General features: G+C 46.9%; 1 protein-coding gene across 3 annotated transcripts in view; it reads left to right on the top strand.

Annotated features, from left to right (window-relative positions):
• The window catches only part of COL4A2 (collagen type IV alpha 2 chain), a 178,048-nt gene that overhangs the window by 106,372 nt on the left and 49,526 nt on the right, over positions 1 to 22,150 (top strand). For all 3 annotated transcript variants that reach the window (XM_033435057.2, XM_033435058.2, XM_049701019.1), the window contains exons 5-13: positions 8,791 to 8,925; positions 9,014 to 9,058; positions 12,176 to 12,292; positions 14,128 to 14,199; positions 14,553 to 14,588; positions 14,697 to 14,759; positions 16,643 to 16,678; positions 19,133 to 19,174; positions 21,378 to 21,473. In XM_033435057.2, coding sequence (XP_033290948.1) covers positions 8,791 to 8,925; positions 9,014 to 9,058; positions 12,176 to 12,292; positions 14,128 to 14,199; positions 14,553 to 14,588; positions 14,697 to 14,759; positions 16,643 to 16,678; positions 19,133 to 19,174; positions 21,378 to 21,473 — 642 coding nt within the window. The remainder of the gene's footprint in view (positions 1 to 8,790; positions 8,926 to 9,013; positions 9,059 to 12,175; positions 12,293 to 14,127; positions 14,200 to 14,552; positions 14,589 to 14,696; positions 14,760 to 16,642; positions 16,679 to 19,132; positions 19,175 to 21,377; positions 21,474 to 22,150) is intronic.

The following is a 22,150-nucleotide window of genomic DNA, read 5'->3' as shown; positions in this document are numbered from 1 at the left end:
CTTTTTTATGGCCGCGTCAGCTTCTTATAATCCCAGGGACTCCAGAGCTGTCTCCTGTTGTCGCTGTCACTTTCTAGTCACGTCAGCACAGCCTGGGGCCACCCTGTGTGATAACTCATGATGACGTCAAGGCTACGACACTCTGGTTGTTGATACTGTCTCCGTGCTGTCAGCTGCTCAGTTAGAAAGAGCGTTTCATTGTTTCCCACGTATGGGAGCTTGACCACCAGAGCCCCAGAATCGGCTTCTTCCAGCCCATTCCTTGGCCACCGTTTCTGCTCCCTGCAGCCCTCAGCCCATCCACACCACCTACCTCCGCGCCTTCCTGGAGAACAAGAGGCTTAGGAAGTCCAGTCTGTCTGTTAGGCAAGGCTTCGTCTTTAGGCAGATGAAATGTACTTACTGCCACAAAGCACAGAGGCAATGGAAGGCCTTTCCAGAAAACCAGCTTTTCTGAACTGTGCCAAGGCAGATCACATCCAGACTCTAAAAAGCTCAGCCTCGTGTTGGGCTGAAGCCATTGTGTTCGACTGCCCATGTGCTGCCTATTTTTAGAATAAGGAACAGTTTGCAGACTTCTTGGTCCTATGGATGGAGAACAAGAGAGAATCCGTCTTTCCTTTGCTTTAAGATGTGAATCTTTCCAAGTCAAATCATTTCAGATAAACTACCCAATAGCATCTTATTACAGGTGACACCCTCTGTTTTTGTTTGTTATGAAGGCCACATATAAGGGAAGGCTTGACATCCTAGGTGTATCTTTTGCTTCTGAATCTGGTTTGGTCCTGACCCACTCCCACCCCTGCCGTCCTATGGGCTGTGGGGAGGACGGTCCTAATTCCTGCCAGGGTCCCGCAGGATCCAGCTTCCACACAAGGAAAGCTCTGTCTTGGTTTCTTCAGGTTTCTTCATTTCACAGGCAGACATTTTTCAGAAGCACCTTGCTAGATGTTTTTAATACGTCATTTTACAAGCATCCTCTCTTCTTCCACTTCTAAATAATATCTAGTTTATAAATTCACCTGTAAGAATGTACTAGAAGGAAGGACTTGGTCTTATGCAATCTGCCTGTGAACTGCAGAGGTGGTCTTCTTAATCTTGGCCTCCACCAGACCCCTTCTCTGTTGTTTGTTTGTTTTTAAGTCAAGTTTATTGAGGTATAATTTACGTACAATTCCGTGAATATTGGCAAATGTGTCCAGCCATGTAACGACCACCAACGTCGTGATATAAAACAGGTCCACGACCCCAGAGTTTCCTTGTGCCCTCTGTAGTCTGTCCTCTCCCTCCGCCCCCAGGCCTGGCACTCAGTTCTCTGCTTTCTGTCTCTAGAGTGTCCCCTAGGTGGGATCACAGCACAGTATCGCGTAAACAGGGCGAACAGAACACAGCCTTTGTGTCTGGATCCTCCACTGAGTGCAGTGCCTTGGAGATCCATCCTCACCGTCGTGCACAGTGGATGGCTGTGGTGCTAAGTAGTATTCCATTTCCTGAATGGACCGTGGTTGGTTTATCCACTGATGGAGACTCAGGTTGTTTCCACTTTGCAGCTGAAATAAGTTGAACCACTAGGAACCGTTGCCTAAAGTTCTTCTAGTAAGTGTGTGTTTGGCTTTAGCCGCTCGGGTCTGCGTCCCCAGCAGTGATGAGACTTCAGCTTCTCCGCATCCTTTGCAGCACTGGGCGTTGCCAGTTTTCTCTGTGTGGGTGTGTCAGCCCTTCCAGCAGCCGCGGCTACACCTTCTTCTGGATTTAATTTGCCTTTCCCTAATGACCGATGGTGTTTAACCCCGTTCACATGCCTGTTTTCCATCTGTACCTCTTCTGTGTTGAAGGGTCTGTTCAGATCTTTTACGCATTTTTTTCAATCAGGTTGTTCTTTTATTATTGATTTCTGGGCACTCTTTCTATATTCTGTGTATGTGTCTTGTGACTATTTCCCTCTCAGCGTGTGGCCTGCTTTCTATTTTAAACGGTATCTTTTGAGGATCAAATGTTTTAATCTTATCAACTTTTTGTCTCTTATGGCTTGTGATTTTCATGTCTTATCAAAGCAACCTTCGCCTAATCCAGTCGCAAAAATTCTTCTCTATGCTTTTCTTCTAGAAGTATTACAGTCTTCGCCCTTACATTTAGGTCTGTATTCCATTTTGACTGATAAATTTTTGTCTCTGGAGCCAGGTGAGGGTCAAGGATTGTTTCTTTACATATGGATGTTGTTTCCCTTATATCAACACTCGCCCTACAATCTGTGTCAGATAATTTCGGAGAGCAGGACAGCAGGATTCCCAGGAGGCCATATAATTCTTATTGAGGAATAAGTGAACTCTTTTATCTGGAGTAGCACCCAGGGCAGAGTCCTGATGTTTTGTCATATATTAGTAAGAAGCGAAGGGGAAAGGTGGCAGAGTTAGCGTCAGCTCTGTCTGTTTTGCCTGGAGCAGGCAGTTGGCCCTATTTACTGATAGTTATTATATGTGTAATATACAGTTCAATACTAACCTTCACATCATCATTAGCTTGGAAGAGGGCGTAACTTCACTCTGCCAGGCGATCAGCAATTGCTCACAAATGCTAACGATTATCCCTAAGAAAGATGACTAATTCTAAAATTTAGACGAACAAATTATTTTCCTGAATCCTAAAAAAAAGGTCCTTTCAGCCCTTTGGGCCATTTGATATGTTCTCAGATGTGTGTGCACAGCTCACGGAATGAGCTGGGACTTGGTCTGGAATCCCCTGAAGGTCACAGAGAGCTACAGCATTGGAAGGAAGGGCCGGGAGGGGAGGGGCCGCCAGGGGATGGAGAGGATGTGGGTGTCTGGAGGAGCGCCCAGAGCCCATAAAAGGCGAGACAGGAAGAGTACACTTAGGAAGGAGAAGGGATTTCCTACTATTCAGATGTTGGCCAGGAAGGCATGAAAAGCTTATTCTTATTCTACCAGGAAAATACTGTACCGTAGATTAAAAGTCCTGATGTGCAGTGAAGCAGGATTGATCCTTGGAAACGTTTCTCTTTATCGTTCCCTTTTTTACTCCCTTTCCCAGTGCGGGTGTCAAGGCTAGTAAGCTGGATGGCAGCGGGTACCTCCTTGGGGTTTTCTGCACGTGAGGTGTGATTTCTCGGGGCCTTGATTGGTCATATCCATCTTCTACCTTTATTTTTGACGCTGAAGCTGCAGAGGTCTTCAGCCTGTGCACAGATCTATTTTGCCCCTTTTCTCAGAAGTGAAAATTCCAAGTTCATGAAAGCTTAGTGTCTCGGGACTTGAAGTGCATTCCCTCCACAGTAGCGGTATTTAAGCAATGTGCGCTCAAGCCCGGACTCATACTCTCAGCCCGTCCAGACTCCAGCTTCCAAAACTAACCCTGGACGTCCCACGCATCCTCCAGGAGTGATGTCCAAAAGGGAGAGGCGCGTGTGCACCCCTCCATCCTAACAGTGACCAAAGTTGGTTCCTTCTTGCAATTGCACTGAAGCATGAGACCAAAAAAACTTGGTTAGAAACAGTCTTCAACAAATATAACTATTAGATTTTTCTCTGCCCAGCTCAGGAAGCCCGACCTCTCTTCTGAGATGCAACCTCACGCTTAGGAGAGTTTTCTTATGAAGACATACCTGCCTCCTTCCGTGAAAACTTCAGGAGGGGAAGGAGGGTGGGGTCGTGCAGGGATTCTCAGACTTCACTGTGCAAAGAATCCGCCTGGGATCGTGGTCAGTGCCGCCCCGGGAGGGCTGGGTGGGCCTGAGAATCTACATCTCCCGCAAGTTTCCAGGTGGCGCTGATGCAGCTCATGGACCTCGACTCGAGCAGCAAGGCGTGGAAGGTGGACTCCATCCACCCCTGCCGAGACCTAAATGCATCAGTCATCCCTGACCCTAACCCTCCAGACCCCGCTTGTCTCCCCTCTCAAGCGGGGGCGATACCTACTTCATGCACTTGTCCTGGGGGTAAAAATGAGAGAAACCATTTTTTGAACCCTTTCGTAGCGCTTCATCCCAGAAGATACAGGAGTACAGGATCCTCCCATTATCCCGTTTCCTAGGAAGTGATACATCTATATGAATCAAGTTCTCTGTGAGCGGGGGGCAGAGCCCATGGGCTTACAGCTCCTTTCCAAATGTCTGCTGGCTTTTGAGAAGTATTTTGTGGAAATACTTTTGTCAAGTATATTGCAGGAATTTTAGGAGCTTTAGAAATTTATGCAAAGACAGTTAAGCTACAGTCCTATTCTTTCTGGGGTAATTTTTATTTTTAACATCACTTATTACAAAAAGAAAGGAAGAGATGGAAATAACTTTTCCGATCAGGACTTTTCGTCTGAGGCTGGAAGTTGATAAGGGTGATGATTAGTACAGAGGAAAATCCTTTTTGTTACTAATCATTCCAGCTGCTCTTTGCAAACACCCTAGATGCCCTGGTGGGCAGGATATCCTAGGGGAAATCTCATCCCTGATGACCAAAGCATGCATACCAGGGTCCTCAGACCTTGACATAAGGGCCCTTTTAGTCCCAGCAACGCAGGATTTGCACTGAGAGCAAGACTGAGGGACCAGTCCTGGAAGACGAGGGAATAATTCAGATTCCCTCCAGGCTCTTCCCGGCTTTTCCCTAGAGCCGCAGCTAGAGGGGATTTTGTGAAATATTTCATCTGTCAGAAGCTCAAGATGAGCTCTTCAGAATGATGCCATTTTCACACCCTCTAGGCTATATATATTTTTAATGGAAAATAACAAGTGTTGGTGGGAATGTAGGGAAATTTAGGACCCTCACACATTGCAGGTGGGAATGTACAACGGGGCAGCCGCTGTAGAAAACAGTCTGGCACTCTCTCCCTCAGACAGTTAAACAAAGTTACCGTGTGATCCAACCATTCCACTCCTAAGTATAGACCCAAAAGAGATGAAAGCAGGTGTGTGCATAGAAAGCAGATAGTGGTGTGTGCACGTTCATAGCAGCACCGTCCGCAACTAATGAACTGGTTTCTCCACACAGTGGAATCTTATTCTGCCATAAACGTGGATAAAGTACCGACACGTGCTACGACATGGATAAACCTCAAAAACATAATGTTAAGAAGCCAGACACAGAAGGTCATATATCATACACATGATTCCATTCATATGCAATATCCGGAATGGGTAAATCCCATAGAAACCGAAAGCAGATGGTGGTTACCAGAGGCTGGAGGTTAGGGGGATGAGAAGGATGGTAGTGGGTATGGGATTTCCTTTGGGGTGATGAAAGTATTTTGGAGCTAGATAGAGGTGACAGATAAGAGGACATTGTGAATATACCTGAAGCCACTTTAAAATGGATAGCTTTGTGGTATGGGAATTTCACCTCCATAAAAAGAAAACAGTGAGAGCGTGTTCCAGAAAAGGAAAGGCTAGAGTTTTATTCCCAAAGTCAGACTTCCCATCCGAGAAACAAAAGTTAAAGAGAAGTTTACTGACAATGGGAGGAAAATGAGACCATGATGTCATTAGTCACTCTCCCCATCAAAGGGAATCAGGAAAGGTTAATGAACTCGAGACAAGGTGAGGCTTTGCCTCACTAAGACGCACGTATCCCATTTGGGTTAATGGGAGACGGTCCCTCTAGTTGGCACTAGACAGTCATCCCCTGGAAGAGATGTAGATTATGGGCAATAAAAATGACGGTACTAATGAGGAACATTTTATCCCCCAAAGGTTGCTCCCTGTAAGCACAAACAAACTAGGGGCCTCCGATGGTTAGGGGAATTCTGAGGCGTAGAGGCCTGGTCTGCAGTCACAGACAAAACAGAAATGAGCACAGCTGAGGAAGAGCCATAAAATCTGAATCAGGGCTTCCCTGGTGGCGCAGTGGTTGAGAGTCTGCGTGCCGATGCGGGGGACGCGGGTTCGTGTCCCGGCCCGGGAAGATCCCACATGCCGCGGAGCAGCTGGGCCCGTGAGCCATGGCCACTGAGCCTGCGCGTCCGGAGCCTGTGCTCCGCGACGGGAGAGGCCACAGCAGCGAGAGGCCCGCGTACCGCAAAAAAAAAAAAAGCATGTTTGTCCCCAAACTTCCAACAAATGTATCATGCCAAGACCTTAGAAAAGGATGAGCCTGGGATGTCATGTGTCCAAGGTCAGGGCTACCCGTCTTGTACCACAATCCTCCTAACCACTTTTTTCACGTTCTCCAAAGATTCAAATACGCTGGCTTTGCCGTGACACACGATGCGTGTGGTCAGGCTACCCCAGGGGAGCATCTGCTGGTTTCTGCACAGACTGGCCTCTCTGGAACTCGTGCGGGGAGAGCAGAGAATCTACCATCCCTAAAACGCTGACCTGGCCCTGAGGGAGCCCCGATCTCCCCTTTGAGGAGGCCGGGGGCCCAAGCTTCGGGGCAGGTCTAAGCCATCTAGCGGGATCTTAACCTCCATCTGTATCCTCCACCCCGAAGACACCTCTTTACTGCTCCCTTCATGCCTGGGGTCCAACATCTAAAGGGAGGGGCAGCAGGGTCTCCCCACGCGCTTCCCTCCGATTCTGTCTGTGACATGAAGGCCGCACCTCGTGCCACATCTGACATTACTCCCTGTCAGTGGTGTGTGATGTTAAGCACAGATTATAAACACTCTGCAAAGACAGACAAACGTCTTAGCTGCACAGTTTATATAAGAAAGGTTCTTTACAGGCAATGAAAGAGAAGACCAGAAATACTGACTCAGAAGCCCCTTAATCTAAAGGCAAGACCAGAATTTGAAGTGTGAGAGCAGATGGGCCTTGGCAGGGAAGGGCTCTGTGATGAATAAACAGCACCCGCGCATTTAAGGAGGAGTCAAGCCGGAGTCAGTTGGTTGGGGATTTTTTTTAAATTGGGGCTAACCTGGGAGGTTCATTAAAATATAACAGTATTGCGTTAGCACAGGAGATTTTTATGGTCGTGAAACTGTTCTTTATGATACTGTTATGTTGGATACACACCATTATACTGTCATCAAAATCCATGAAATGTACAATACAAAACTTGTACCCGATTACAATCTTGGACTTCAGTGAATAACATATTGGTTCATCAGTTGTGATCAATTTACCACACGAATGCAAGTTGTCAATAATAGAGGAAACTGTGAGGGAGTGGGGGGCAGTTGGAGGAGCAGAGGGGTATTTGGGAACTCTGCAGTGTCTGCTTAATTTTTCTGTAAACCTAAAACTGCTCTAAAAAAATAAAGTCAATTAACAAAAAATATTCATATAGAACTAATGCATAAATTAGTTCCAATAATAAGAGAGCTAGATCCCCCTTTTTAATCTTTGTATTTTGATTGTGGCAAAACACGCGTCACATAAAATTTACCATCTTAATCATTTTTGTACAGTTTGATGCATTAAGCGTGTTCACATTTTGTGCAAACATTATCACCATCGTCTCCAGAACTTTTCATCTTTCAAAACTGAAACTCTGTCCCGATAAAACTCTAACTGCCCTTTCCCCTCCCCCAGCCCCTAGTCGCCTGTACTGTACTTTCTTCTCTATGAATGTGACTCCTCTAGGGACCTCATGTTGGTGGAATCAGACAGGATTTGTCCCTTTGTGGCTCATTTCACTCAGTGTAATGTCCTCAGGGTTCATCCGTGTTGTAGCCTGTGTCAGAATTTCCCTCCTTTTTTTTTTTGTTTTTTTTTTTTTTTGCGATACGCGGGCCTCTCACTGTTGTGGCCTCTCCCGTTGCGGAGCACAGACTCCGGACACGCAGGCTCAGCGGCCATGGCTCATGGGCCCAGCCGCTCTGCGGCATGTGGGATCCTCCTAGACCGGGGCACGAACCCACGTCCCCTGTATCGGCAGGCGGACTCCCAACCACTGCGCCACCAGGGAAGCCCTCCCTCCTTTTTAAAGGGAATAATGGTCCATTGTGTGGATAGAGCACATTGTGTTTGTCCATCATCCGTCAGTGGATACTGTGCTTCCACCTTTTGGCAATTGTGGGAAATGCTGCAGTGAACATGGGTGTAGAGAGATCTGTTCAAGTCTTTGCTGTCGATTCTTTTGAGTGTTATCCCAGAAGCGGAATTGCTGGGTCACAAGGTAATTCTGTTTAATTTTTTGAGGAACTACCCTGCTCTTTTCCACAACGACCACACCACTTACATTCCCGCCAACAGAGCACAAGGGTTCCAATTTCTCCACATCCTGGCCAACATGTAATTTTGTCTTTTCTTTTTTTAGAATAATAGCCACCCTGATGGATACGGACGTACATTTTATATATTTCAGAAACCTTTTCTTTTTCTCTCTGTGCGTGCATGCACGCACACTCTGTGTGTGTGTGTGTGTGTGTGTGTGTGTGAACAGAAGGAGAGATTCTCTAATCACATAAACATTCAGGGACCACTTTGATAGCTGGATGCCAGCTCCATGTCCGTACCTATTGGACGCATTATACTGAGATGGAGAGAAAATCTTAGAAATTTGATTGGCACTCTCTTTCATACTGAACGGACTTTTTTTTTAAAGCCAAGTAAGTTTATTCTTTCATCCCAACCCAATATTAGCATTTCACCATAACATCGCTGTAGTAATTTAGGATCATTTTTCCCTCACACTTAATGTTTTTCCCTTTGAACTCTATGGTTTCTCTGTTAGCCGGGAATCGCTTTGTGGTTCTTGTGGCAGAAGGTGGTGGTTTACATGTAATGTTCTCTGAAGATTATAGCTCTTCAAGAATGAAGAGCGTAGCTTCGAAAGCAACATGGTTGAAAATGCTCGTGCACGGTTATGAATTGTGGAAACTGAACGTGTGTTGTTTCTACAGGGCCAGCCAGGGCCAGTGGGCCCACAGGGATACACCGGGCCCCCCGGCTTACAAGGGTTCCCAGGACTGCAAGGCCGCAAAGGTGACAAGGGTGATAGGGGGGCTCCCGGCATCACAGGACCGAAGGGAGACGTGGTACGTACAGTAACTGTCGGTATTTCTCTCGCTGTTTGAAGGGTGGAGGCGTCTTGGCCATCATTAAGTCTGTTTGCCTTCTTTACAGGGAGCCAGAGGCGTTTCTGGATTTCCTGGTGCCGACGGAATTCCCGTAAGTTTTTCATAAGATTAGAATTTTAAAACACTGTACACGTGCAAAACAATACGTTTATGACTTACAGACACATGTCTCACTAGTCCCCCTTTCTTGTTTATAACAAAAAACTTATGGGGCTACATGTGCGTATTTTTTTCTCGTGGAATCCAGTCAAATATTGGACAGATTGTTTGCTTTGTAAACGTCCTTCTGGACTTGGCTTCAGAATTGAGGCTACTTTGCTAAAACTGGACACTGTTTTGTAGTAAAAAGCTGCAGTGCTGCACAGACGTGCTATAAAAAGCCAGTCTGAACATTTTGTTTGAACTCCAGAACCACCTGAATGTAAAGTAGTCCAGCCAAGAGCGGGGCTGTCCTCAAGCTTGTGCTTGGTAGTTACCGCACATAAATGAGAAGACGAAAGGCATGCTTTGTCCATGAGAAAATCTCAAAACGCAATCAAATGTGTTTCTCTAACCTAGTTTACTTTACTTCTTGTGGCATAAGAAAATAAACAAAGCAGCCTGACTCACAGCCTTCTTCACGGGACCCAGGAGCAGATTTCCCAGGGCCGGCTTCCTGCAGATCCCAGCCTCCGGGATAAATGTGTTTATCGCACTTTTAGACCTGCCCCATCCCTCTAACCGCTGAAGTTTAAGGACATCTGCCACTGGAACTTCACACACACGCAGATGTCTGCGCCCTTACCCTACACACATGTTGTCTATCACCGTGCCTGTACACTCACACACACACACACACACACACACACACACACACAGAGGGAGAGAATCCTCAACCCCCCAGGCTACACAAGTGGGCCTGCTCCATCGCAGGAGAAAAGGGAGAGGGCACGAGTGGACAGCAGTCACAGGGGATTCATGCTTTTCCTTCAGATCTTTAGCTCCACCTTCAAGGAGGCTTTTGCAGCCGAAGGCAGAGCTAAGGAAAGGAAGCCACACTTGCCAAGACGTGAGACCTACATGACTGGTGATCCTCTGTGTCACCTCGGTGAGGCCTCGAACAGACACATCAGTGACAACACACAGCTGTGAGCAAATCAGGAAATAACTCTCACATGAGTCAGAATCTTGAGAAATTGGCAGAGTTGAAGAATCTGCAGATTTCAAGGGTTAAACAAATAACAAAAGTATTTCCCTACCAACTGCCTCAAAGGAAATCGCCCGTTTTTAACCTACTTTTTTGGACTCTTTGGATCATTCCTCAGTGTGGTCTCTTCTGGAAGCAGAAGTCCGAGCTTTAGATGGAGTGACATTATGGGAAAATAGTGTAACTGATCTGTATCATGTTTTCATTCGTTTTTCCACTTCATACTCATTTAATATCAGAAGCAAATATTTCGCAAATTAGGGAGGAAATAGTCATCATACGGAGGGGTGATCATGGTGTACCGATAACGGGTCATTTTCTACAGAATGTCAGCACTGCTAAAAACAGTCTCTTTAACTGCCGAAGTCTGATAGATGCTCCACAGTAAGTTAATGTAAATGCCACTTTCGGTATGTAAGCACCTAATGTACGCAGAGTTTGAAGGACCTGACAGTTTTAGCTGTTTAGAAGTTGAATATAGAAAGTGATGTGCAGTAAATCTAAGAATTGTATCATACAGAAATGGACCTAATTAGATGTTGAACACAAGAGGGACATTTAGCTCAACAGAATTGAAATTTTTCTTTGAAGGACAATTTCAAACTAAGACCAGGTTGGCATGCAATTTCAAATGACTTAGATCGATTCTAAGCGTGTCAGAAAGACCAACAGCAGACGGGTCATTCAGGAGGAGAGTAAGGGACTCAGTGGTACGTTTTAATGAAGGCATCACGGAATCCTAACCGTCATGAGGAGAACACCTGCAGAGCTTGGTTTCTGAATTTGAGGGTCAGCTTCTAGAGGCCCCTAAAAACGAGGGCTTTACGTCGAAGACCAAAATGCTGCTGGCTCTCCAATACCAGAGAGATTGTGTCTCGTGATGTACAGGGACAATCAGGGTTTCTCTGACCCACCAGAGGGTTGACTGAAAAGCCTACTGGATCTCTTATCTGACGGCACCAGTGAAAGCAATGGCTCTGAACATCGGAAGCAAAGAAATGTGCAAACAAAAGACAAATTCTGTTTCTCTTATTGTATTTCTTAATATCATTCAGGGTACAGGCACTCTGTGTAGGCCTTGTTCATTTCCTTTGAAACCTTCCAGATTTCTCAAGGTAAACCTAAAAGACAGCCCACTGGCCTCAGAAATCACTCTGGAATATATATTTGGTCTGTTATCAAGAAAACCAAAATTTTAAAGAAATTGTACAATAAGAAATCGTATATCTAAACATCTATCGTGTAAAGAAACAGCCAAACAGGCTCTGATCTCGTAGTCCATAAACTGTAGATTATTAACCTGACCCCTCCATGTCTCCAGAACCAGATTCACGCGGTTGAGACGCCCAGAGACCTAGCCTGACCCCCGAGTTACACGAAAGACACATGTGATCACATTGCCTTCCTTCCCCCACCCGGCATCCCAGAACACCTGACTTGCTTTCTATTCGTGTTTAAAATCTAAAAAGTCCTGTTCCTGAAGACGACAATAAGTCAATTGACTTATTGAAGAAAGTCAGTAAGGAAATCAGCTCTTCTACCTGCCGCTAAGTCACTGATGAGATCCCTCTGCAGGTGTGACTCTCACCCGTTTAGGACGTGGGTCTGTACAGCTCCATCTAGAATTCGGTTGGGCACAGCTGACCCTTGCTATCCCCGAGCAGCATCTGCTTCTAGAGTGTTTTCTCGAATTTTTCAACCTACCCTTTTCTGTTCCTGCTAAAACAGCCCTCCCTGTCACCCAAGGAAGCAAAGCAGCAGAAACCCCAAGACGGTTGACATCTTACCAAACCCCGTGGGAAACAGAACTGTGTTGTGCAGGCCCCTCTGCCGCTTAGAAGGACACCTGAGTGCCCTTGATGACTTAGTTTTTCATTCATTCATTGGTTCATTTTGAGTTGTCTTGGCGCTTGGATTCATGCCAGGGACATCTCTTCTGAGAAGATTTTAAGCTGTTTCGTCACAGTTACATGAAAACTAGACCCCTGCGGGCTGAGGACTCACTCGCTTCTCTGTTTCCAGGGACATCCTGGCCAGGGCGGGCCCAGAGGACCGCCTGGCTACGACGGCTGCAACGGGACAGTGGGTGACGCAGGCTACCCGGGACCCAGCGGCCCTGGCGGCTTCCTCGGCCCCCGTGTGAGTATGGGAACCGCTTGGGCTATTCCACAGGTCGGCTCTGGAATCTGTGTGGTGGAAACGCGTGAAAGGTCTTGCTTTCAGGAGGCCCTGCAGAGGATGCCTTTGAGAAGTTGTCTTAGCAAAGCTCTCTGAAGAGGGTGAGCTGCCTTCTGCTCCCAGGACAGTGATGGGAGGCGGGAGCACATTCCAGGCCTGCCTTTACACCCCGGGAAGCCGTGGCTCCCCACTCTTGGTTAGCGGTCAGGGTAAAGCACTCCTCCCCTGCTGAGGTTGGCTTGAGGATACCTAGGCGTGCATTCACATAACTCCATGTTCCCATTCATTCTTTTCTTTTTTTTTTTTTGCGGTACGCAGGCCTCTCACTGTTGTGGCCTCTCCCGTTGCGGAGCACAGGCTCCGGACGCGCAGGCTCAGCGGCCATGGCTCACGGGCCCAGCCACTCTGCGGCATGTGGGATCTTCCCGGACCGGGGCACGAACCCGTGTCCCCTGCATCGGCAGGCAGACTCCCAACCACTGCGCCACCAGGGAAGCCCCCGATTCATTCTTTAAGCCTTAGGTAGAAAGTAATGGGTTTGGCTTATGTGGTTCACTCCTGCAGCCTCCTAAGTGTTTCTTCCTTTCCTCCTGTGCTCCGATTCAAATAACAGTGAATAATAGTGGAACCGTGGAACTAAAATTTTAAAAAGCTTAAATCTTGACAAAATTCTCTATTAGTCATCATCTTTATTAGAGTTTAACATCCTTTGTGACGTGAAAGAACAGTGATGTTCTCCGGGATATACAAGATAGACTGTATTTTTCGTAATGGAAGAACTTCCATATAATGATCTATTTCGTGACTTCATTTAATTTCTAGGGTCTTTGCAAAGAATCTTGAAATACTTTTCGGCATTCTATTGCTACCTTTTTACCACCAGTATATTGCAAATTCAGTGTTAAACTAACATTTTTTGGCAAAACTTTTTATTTAAAAACAACATTTTTAGGTGAGGGCAGGGCAGCCATAACACCCTTCGTTGCGTTTCGCCAAGGCTGCTGGATTTCTGGTCCCGCTCACACCGCCGCCTTCCACTTCCTCCACTGGCTGCTGGTTTTTCATGTGATTCAACTTTTCCATAAGCTACATTGCATTCTATTCTATTCTAATATCATAGCTTTCATTACCAATAAACATAGCCATCATTTTGAAATATTGATTTTATATGTAGGTGTTAAAACACGTGTATATGTGTATGTACGTACTCACGCATCGTGTATATTTGACACAATTCCATTTTTAAAGGATGACCCAGTATCTCTCCCACAAATGGTGCTTCAGCGTGAATGTGTTGATATTTTAGTACATAAATGCCAAAGAAGACACAGAATAGTATTTCTACAAAGAAAAGGAACAGGGTGGTAGAGGAAAGGATTTGTTTACTGAAACTTCACGTGGGTTTCTGAAAATAATTTAAATCCTATAAAGTATTTCCATTTTAACTGTAAGAAAGATGCTATTGGGTAAAAATGAAAGTAAAACTCTCACCCTTGTGGTTAAGGTAGAGATTGGTGTTCAGAATAACCGGAATTGGCCGTGAGAAGAGCTAGACATTGCCTATAAAAGGCAACATGTAGGGGCTTCCCAGGTGGCGCAGTGGTTGAGAGTCCGCCTGCCGATGCAGGGGACATGGGTTCGTGCCCCGGTCCAGGAGGATCCCACGTGCCGCAGAGCGGCGTATCACCAAAAAAAAAAAAAAGGCAACACGTAATCATCCAAATAACAGTTGTTGCACTGAATGCTAATGGACTGTTTTCTTCGTTTTTCTTCCTATGATATATGTGCTAATTTAGGGGCCCCAAGGACCCAAAGGGCAGAAAGGCGAGCCCTACGCTCTGTCTAGTGAGGACCGCGACAGATACAGGGTAAGTCGGTAGAGGTGGGGCGTGAGCAAGCACCGCAGCTTAAATTCACGATTAACAAAGTTCATTTCCAAGTGAACTCTGGAGTGGAGGGATGCAGAGAGGGATGGACTAGCCCAGAATCACAACTGATGTGAAATTCTCTTACTGCCCTCCAGGCTGTTTTCAACCTTACACTAACTGTGGGCACACTCGTCCCCCATTCACAACACCCCAGATATCTGGGTGATGAACATCACCAAGTCCTGAGATGGCAGATACACTTTATATACTTATTTTCAACATTGCAGTAAAATGTCACTAAACCTACAGATGCCTAAAAGCTAAAATTCTAAAAACTATTTCTTCTCATTTAGGGGGAAGCTGGAGTGCCCGGACTGGTCGGTTTCCAGGTAAGCGTTCTTTTTATTAGAGAAGAGACAAAGTGAAAGTTGAAGAACTCCGGACTCCGTGCCCCAGTCGGCCTCTGCTAACAGCCTTCTCTGGTTGCCTGTCCTTAGGGGCCTCCCGGCCGCCCTGGGCCTGTGGGACAGATGGGTCCGGTTGGAGCTCCAGGAAGAGCGGTAAGTACCAGGCCCTTGAGGTTGTCAAGCATCCTCTAGAGATGCAGCTCCTTCAACTGCAGACGCTGGTGAAAGCCTCACGATACAACCTGATGCTTGTGGTCGCCAAGACCAGACAGGTCGTCCTTTGTACACGTTGCTGACATCAAGGTTGAAGAATGAGAACTCAAAATGTGTGGTCATCAGATCACTGCCAACTAGGTCAAATTTTGACCTGGTGCTGGCTGGGCGCCCTTGCAGTCATGCACGAGCTCTCCCAGCACCACACCTGACCAGCTGACGGGGGCCTGTCATCCCTGGCAAAGCAGACCAGAGTCCAATAGGTCGATAAGGAAGAAATGGGCTCTGCTGGACATGGCCATTAGAAGCAGGGCCATCACACCTGGCATGGCCATTAGAGCAGGTGTACCACACCTGGCATCGCCATTAGAAACAGGGGTGCCACACCTGGCATGGCCATTAGAGCAGGTGCGCTGCACCTGGGCAGAGCCATCATAATAGGTGAGACATTGGACACCAATTAACAAAGTGGCCCCTGTGCCCCACCTGAGTGGTGGTCTACAGGTGTCCCCTCCTCCTGCAAATCAAATAATAAAGTGCGACAGGACACATCCCTGGGTGAAGGAGGGCCTGCTTCGAGGAGGGGAGGGGAGGGAGAAGGAGAGTCCCAGGGCCTGGCCGCCTCAGGCCCTTCCCGCTGCACAAAGGACCAGAAGATGAACTGGTTCCTGCAAGGCATCTGACTCTCTCCTTCCCCTCACTTTTTGTTAATAAACAAACAGGCCTTAAATTACTCAAAGAGAGCTTTTGACTGCAGGGGAGAGAGCCCTTCTCAGAGGAAACCACTGCTCAAGATCGAGGCAGCTGCGGTGTCAGCTTCTCGACACACACTGAGAAACAGTGGACGCACATGTGTCTGGGAAGATGCGGTCACACCAACAGTCGGGGGTGGGAGCGCTCATTCATTCCCTTCTAATTGTCGATAATAAGATGATAATAATAATTGATCATGTTTCTACAAAGCACAGTTCCCTGGTGTCATGACAGTCATTTTTCCAAGCGGCGCTGTGGCTGTGAGAGATCTGGCCGAAGGGGATGAGATGAGGCTTATGTGACGAGATGCTCTTTGCTCTCCGGCACGCCCAGCTGTCGGCTTACAGCACATGTGCCACAGGGTTTGGGGGTGTCGTGCTTTACGCACACAGTTCAGGGAAGTGTGAAACAGCAGATTGTACCCACTGGGTCCCTAGCCGAGGTGACAGCCTCAGGGTCTTTGTATGAACCATTAAAATCTCCCACAGCCCCCTGCCCTGTCCACTTATTTGTACTTCAACACAAATTGCTCTTCTAAAGCATTTTTAAAACTCGTATCCTAAGTGTGGTATTGACGCTGAATGCTTTGCAGAAAGACATATGGTGATGTTGGCAGGCGGATTCTCAACCCTGCGGAGTGACCTGGATGTCAATTAATTCTGTCTGTGCACATTTGCTGGCCCACCAGCAGAAAGTGCAGGATGGTGCCCTGTGGGGGACCGCAGAGGAAGCCGGGAGAAGCCGTCTCTGGAGTGATAGGGCCTGAGACCTTGCAAAGGGATCAGAGCAAACATGAGTAGGACAGGGGTCACGTCAAAAGCCTGAACTCAGAAAAGCAAACCAGAAACAGCTGCGTGTGGACAGCCAGCAAATCCTGAGAACTGGGCCTGACCCCCGCCCTCTCCCCTCCAGCCCTGCCTCCCCGCCGAGACAAATGTGTTAGAAACCTCTCTATATACTACCTGGTGTTCTAAATATACAGAGAGTGGCTTTCCCAGAGCTTTCCAGCAGATGTTATCTGGGTCCTGGGATAAAGAAAACAGTTTCCAAATTTCTTTGTATTTGTGCAGGGACCCCCTGGACCCCCTGGACCAAAAGGACAGCCAGTAAGTTGGTGGGGGGCGGGATGGTGAGGGAAAGGGGAGGGGGGCCTTGCGTGTTTGTGTATGTCCTTCTTGACCACGGAACTACTTGGTTGATAGCTGTACTGTTTATCTCATGATGCGGACCGTTTTGTAGGGTTTTAAGACAATGTTATAAACTCCAGGGTTAAATCCCATGATGCACCTGGATGGTCACATGAAGTCATTAAGTGGATGTATTGAATGGCTTGTTGCTTGCAACTCACATAGCATTCCCATGGCTACATGAAAGTCCAACTGGTGGTGAATGTTTGATTAGAAACGTAGACTAGAACCAGTTAGGGACAGCTCGTGCTTATCCGTGTGTGTTCATTTACAAGAAGGGATGAGATGCCACCAAAGTTGTGTAGGGAGCTGATGGCGCTCTTCTTACCTGGATACAGGTAGGTTGTACCACAGTGTGATGTCCGCTTCCAGGGTTGTGTTTGGTGAGTTTCAAGCCAGGCTCAGGCCCAAGGCTATCCTGTTTTCATCAGAGAAAGATGAGTCAGCTGGCTGGAGCACAGCAAAGTAGGTGGCTTGTTGGAACCTGGTGACAGAATTAGGGTTTAGCGTGACCTGGGAAAGGTAGATAAATGCCCAAGACAAACAGTAGGAGGTTGGCAAGGGGAGTATTTGGTCTAAACTCGACGTGAGTCAGAAATACTGGGCTACCGTTACGAACTTTTCAGAACCATTGTGTGGCCTGCATGTGGCCAAGGACATCTCCCAGCCTGCCCATTCCCAGGCCTGCCCCACGGAAACCCCATCTCTGTGACCGCCTGGGGACCTTGGCTGTCCCCACCTCACCCCCAGCTCCCATCACCTCTGACACAGCTTCCAGCTGCGGCTGGAGCTCATTAGGGCTGCTGTCCCCACCACCGGGCTCCCCACTGTCCGGCAGCCTGGAGCAGGCTGGGAACGGCCCAGCGCCAAGAGAAGCGGATGTAGGACGCGGCGGCTGAGCCCCAAGGTCGCCTCAGATCCCCACTTGGCTGCAGCACAAACAGCCCTCACCCTCCGCCCGGTCACTTCCTGGTGACTTGGACTCCGGCTCGTGAGGCAGGGGGACCTCGGGGTCCCGAGCAAATCGTGTTCTCGTCTAGCCTGGCTGCGTTTCTGTGCTTTGATTTCAGCTCCCAGCCAGGTGGGAAAGACGCAAAGGAAACGCCAAGATTAATTAAAGGCTTTGTTTTGATTTGCAGAAACTCTCTGGGCATCGGAGGGGGGTGGACAGCGTGGTGCAGAGACAGATCAGATAGCCCCCCCCCCCAGAATCCTCTGTCTCAATGGGTAGGGGCCCTGAGAAGGAAGCAGAGCTGCTGGGAATCAGAGAACAGAGGACTGACTTACGGCATCGTGTCCGGTCAGCCCTCCCACGCACGGCAGCTCCATGAATCTGTCAAATACTTACTAGGTCGCCAGCCTAGCTTTGCTTCTTAAGCAAAAAGGAAGATGAAAAGTTTGGCTAAACCCCAAGAACACCATCCCCTAAGATCAGTAAAAGGGTAGGAAATCTTTCCGTGAAATTAGGATTATTTAACCAAAGTGAGAAAGTCTGAGGCAGAGGAGAGCATGAATCATCATCTTCAAATGTGGGATCCAAGGCAGGAAATGGCTGCTCTCTGAGTCCAGAGGGGCCAGAACCCAAGGAAACGCTCTGCGACCCTAACCTGTAGAGTCGGTATACGCGGGATTAAGAGTCGGGAGGACCTGGGATCAGACCTGAGCTCTACCATTTGTTCGCTGTGAGGCTTTGGTCCAAGGGTATGACACCTTCCCCATCTGTGATGCCCAAGCTCATCGTGTGCTGCAGAGGATTAAAGGAGAGAGAAGCAGTTAGCAGGGGCCCTGGACTGTCAGAGCCCAGGACCACAAGGAGGGAATCAATAATAGGCAACTTCCCGGTCTGCAGGATTTGAACAATAAAATATATTTCAAAAAGCAAATGGCAAAGTGTTCCCAAGGGTGACAGAATAACTGTTCTTACTCCACTATTTTTCAGGTTTTGCTTAAAGTACAAAATACAAATTTCTTAAAAGCACGGCTGTATTAAAACACCATCATTTTTATGAACCGCGGAGTTTTTGTCACTTAAGTTTAATCTTAGTGAATGCTCAGAAGCCACTGTCTGTAACTGATGCCACTTTCTGTAGCTGCTACAGCATCCCGATTTGCTCCTGTTCACTTTATGTGATATCTGGAATGGACTCAAATGTTTATTACGCAGTTTATATGTGGAAATAGCAAAAGAAAAGACGTTACTTCTCCTTTTGTATCAATTAGTTCCTGGGAGCTGAAGCCAGACTATTACGCAAGGATAGTTATCCAGTAATGTTGCAGATACATAGATAATAGGTTTCTTTTTCTAAAAAAAAAAATAATTTTATTTCACCGTGATTATTGACTTTAAACTTACAGAAGCCATTTATCTTTCAGGGCAACAGAGGACTTGGTTTTTACGGAGAAAAAGGAGAAAAGGTAAAGGAAACGTAATAGATTGAATTAGGAAATATTGACAGATCATTTTAATGTCTTCGTTTTATGCTCTTATCTTGAGGTGCTCTGCAAACAGACCGTTTGCAAAGGAAACAATCACTGTAAAGTGTCAGGTTACGAAACAGGCGCCAGTGGTGGTTATGGATCAGTAAGACTGTAGAAGCCCCGGACCTCTGACGCACACGTAACTTCAGCCGTCTTCAGCAGCTAGAAAGTAAAGGCATTTCCCTGTGGTGTCCTCTGACATGGGGCATCCAGAGGAGATTAAGGAAGACAGCAGCAGACAACGTGGGGCCAGCTCAGGCTGGGGGCGTGGCCGGCTCGATGACCAGGGGGCGTGGCCAGCTCAGGCTGGGGGCGTGGCCGGCTCAGGCTGGGGGCGTGGCCGGCCCAGGGACCAGGGAGCGTGGCCGGCTCGGGCTGGGCTCAAAGGCAGGAAAGAGGCCACGTGGACTCTTGCAGTTCCCCACGGTGCCAAGGTTCAAAGGCGTCGTGGCCTTTGAGAGGAGCTCCTGAGATCAAGTGTGTGAGAAGCTCAGCCGGGCACCCACAGACACAAGCAGAGCCTCGCAAAACGCCACCCACTGCATTCACTGCAGAACCTGAGTGCCCACCGCCAAGCGGATTTGTTCCCTTGGCCTCGTTTTTCACTCATTTTCACTTTGCTTCCCATTTTGCTTTTTGACTGAACAGCAGACTCAGTGCAGTCCCGTACTGCTCAGGTGTGACAAGGAAAGACTTTCTTCTTTGTGTGAATTCCATAGGAAAAAATCACAAGAGAAAAACATTGGAAGATCCAAATTCATAAAAATTGAAACTCCTGTATGATGGAATATAAGAAAATAGTAAGATAACGAAGAAAGAAGAAAAGTCTGGGAAGAAATCATCGGGTGGAAAGGAGAATAGTCACATTAGATAGAATGAGAATGAAGTTAATGTCTATAATCCACAAATAATAAAATAGTAATAATAACATCAAGGCCCCCATAGGTAAAGGGGAGATGAACAGTGTTAGGTATTTTTTAGCTGTAATATTAGCAGACATTCAGAATATACTGTGAAGGGCCACTGTCTGCAGCCAATAACATCATCTCAGTTTGCTCCTGTTCACGTTATGTGGTATCTAAGCTCAAATCTGTATTATATAGTTTATATGTGAAAATAGCAAAAGAAAAGGCAGTAACTTCCTTTTTGTGTTAATTCCTGGAGGTGAAATCAGCGTATTACACAAGGATCGTGGTCCAGTAACGTTACAGATCGAAGGTTTCACCACCTGTGCATCCCATACAAAAGCGTTTCTTGATAATGATAAAAAAGCTAATTAAAGCAGTCCTGAGATATTATGTTTATTAAAGATGCTGCTCTTTATTATATAAACAACCTCTTAACTGGTGAAGTAGTGGTGAAACTGGACTGGTCTTTCATTTCTTAGGCATTTCTTATGTCTTGGTACCAATCTTAGAAAGCAGTAGCATAACACATAGCAAGAAACACCAAGATACTTAGCCTCCAGACCTAGTAATTTCCTTGTATAGAAATTCATCGTAAGCAGATAATTCCACAGAAGCAAATGCAGCCCCAAGTTGTGACCAGCTTGTATGCATAAATTCTAAGTGATTCTTTTTTCTTCTTTTTTCGTTCGTTCTTTCTTTATTTTTTGGCTGCGTTGGGTCTTCGTTGCTGTGCACGGGCTTTCTCTAGTCTCAGCGAGCGGGGGCTACTCTTTGTTGCGGTGCATGGGTTTCTCATTGCGGTGGCTTCTCTTGTTGCAGTGCACGGGCTCTAGGCATGCGGGCTTCAGTAGTTGTGGCTCGTGGGCTCTAGAGTGCAGGCTCAGTAGTTGTGGCGCATGGGCTTAGTTGCTCCGCGGCGTGTGGGATCTTCCCGGACCAGGGCTTGAACCCGTGTCCCCTGCATCGGCAGGTGGATTCTTAACCACTGCGCCACCAGGGAAGTCCCCTCTAAGTGATTCTTCATGCAAGTAGCAATCAAATAATTTTACCTTACGATTATTTTATTCTATATATGATTTTTATCTTATGATTATAACACTATAAAATTGGTGTACATGTGGTAAGTAATATGCAAAGATAAAAACAGCAGTTTGCGGTGGGATTGTGCTTTTATTCAACCTTGGTCGTGTCTTTTCAATGTAAAGACAGCTGCTTTGCTAAACCATTCACAGGGCGACATGGGACAGCAGGGACCCGGTGGGATTCCACCAGACAACAGTTACGTCGAGAGGCCCAAAAATGACGTGATCCTCCCAGAGCAGTATAAGGTAAAGGGACTTCAGCAAACTTGATGTATTTTCCCAGTTGAATGAAAAACAGGAGGAGAAAAAAAGGTAACTTTCTTTGCTCTTATTCAAACAGTCACATTCAAAGTGGAAAAGCCCTCACCGCCAAATTGGCAAACTATGCATGAAAGCACTGATCACAGTCACACAAGTGTATCAGTACATCACTGTAAATAATAATGATGAATTTGAAACAACACGAGAATCCATTTAAAAATCTCAGGTCTGTCTTAAGTCCCCAGTATAGACATAGTTAGTGGTCGGAGCGCAACTCAATGCCAGGATATGGAGCTGTCTGAACAAATGTTGTATTCGGCAAAATAAAACCTACTTTTAGGTAGGTTTTGCCGACGTGGAGCGTCATCGTGGGCTTTTTGGATCAAAGTCGGTTTTCTGACTCATAATTTCTGTTAATGTTTTGTTTGATTAAAAGCATACTCTCGGAGTCTAAATAAAAATCAACACCCTTCTCTACCACTCACTCACTCAGACAGACCACTTACCCTTCCTAAGCCTTTAGGTTCCCTCGTGCCTGATAAAGACCGAAGCACTGACCTGGTAGAACACTGACCTCATAGGGCTGCAGAGCGAGACCCGGGGGAGACGCACCATAACAGGTCACGGGAACCAAAGTGAAGATCCCAAATGTAGAACGTGAT

Source organism: Orcinus orca, chromosome 18 (assembly GCF_937001465.1).
Source record: "Orcinus orca chromosome 18, mOrcOrc1.1, whole genome shotgun sequence".
NCBI lineage: Eukaryota > Metazoa > Chordata > Mammalia > Artiodactyla > Delphinidae > Orcinus > Orcinus orca.
Note: the sequence above shows the minus strand (reverse complement) of the source record. Positions and strands in the feature narration are given on the sequence as shown.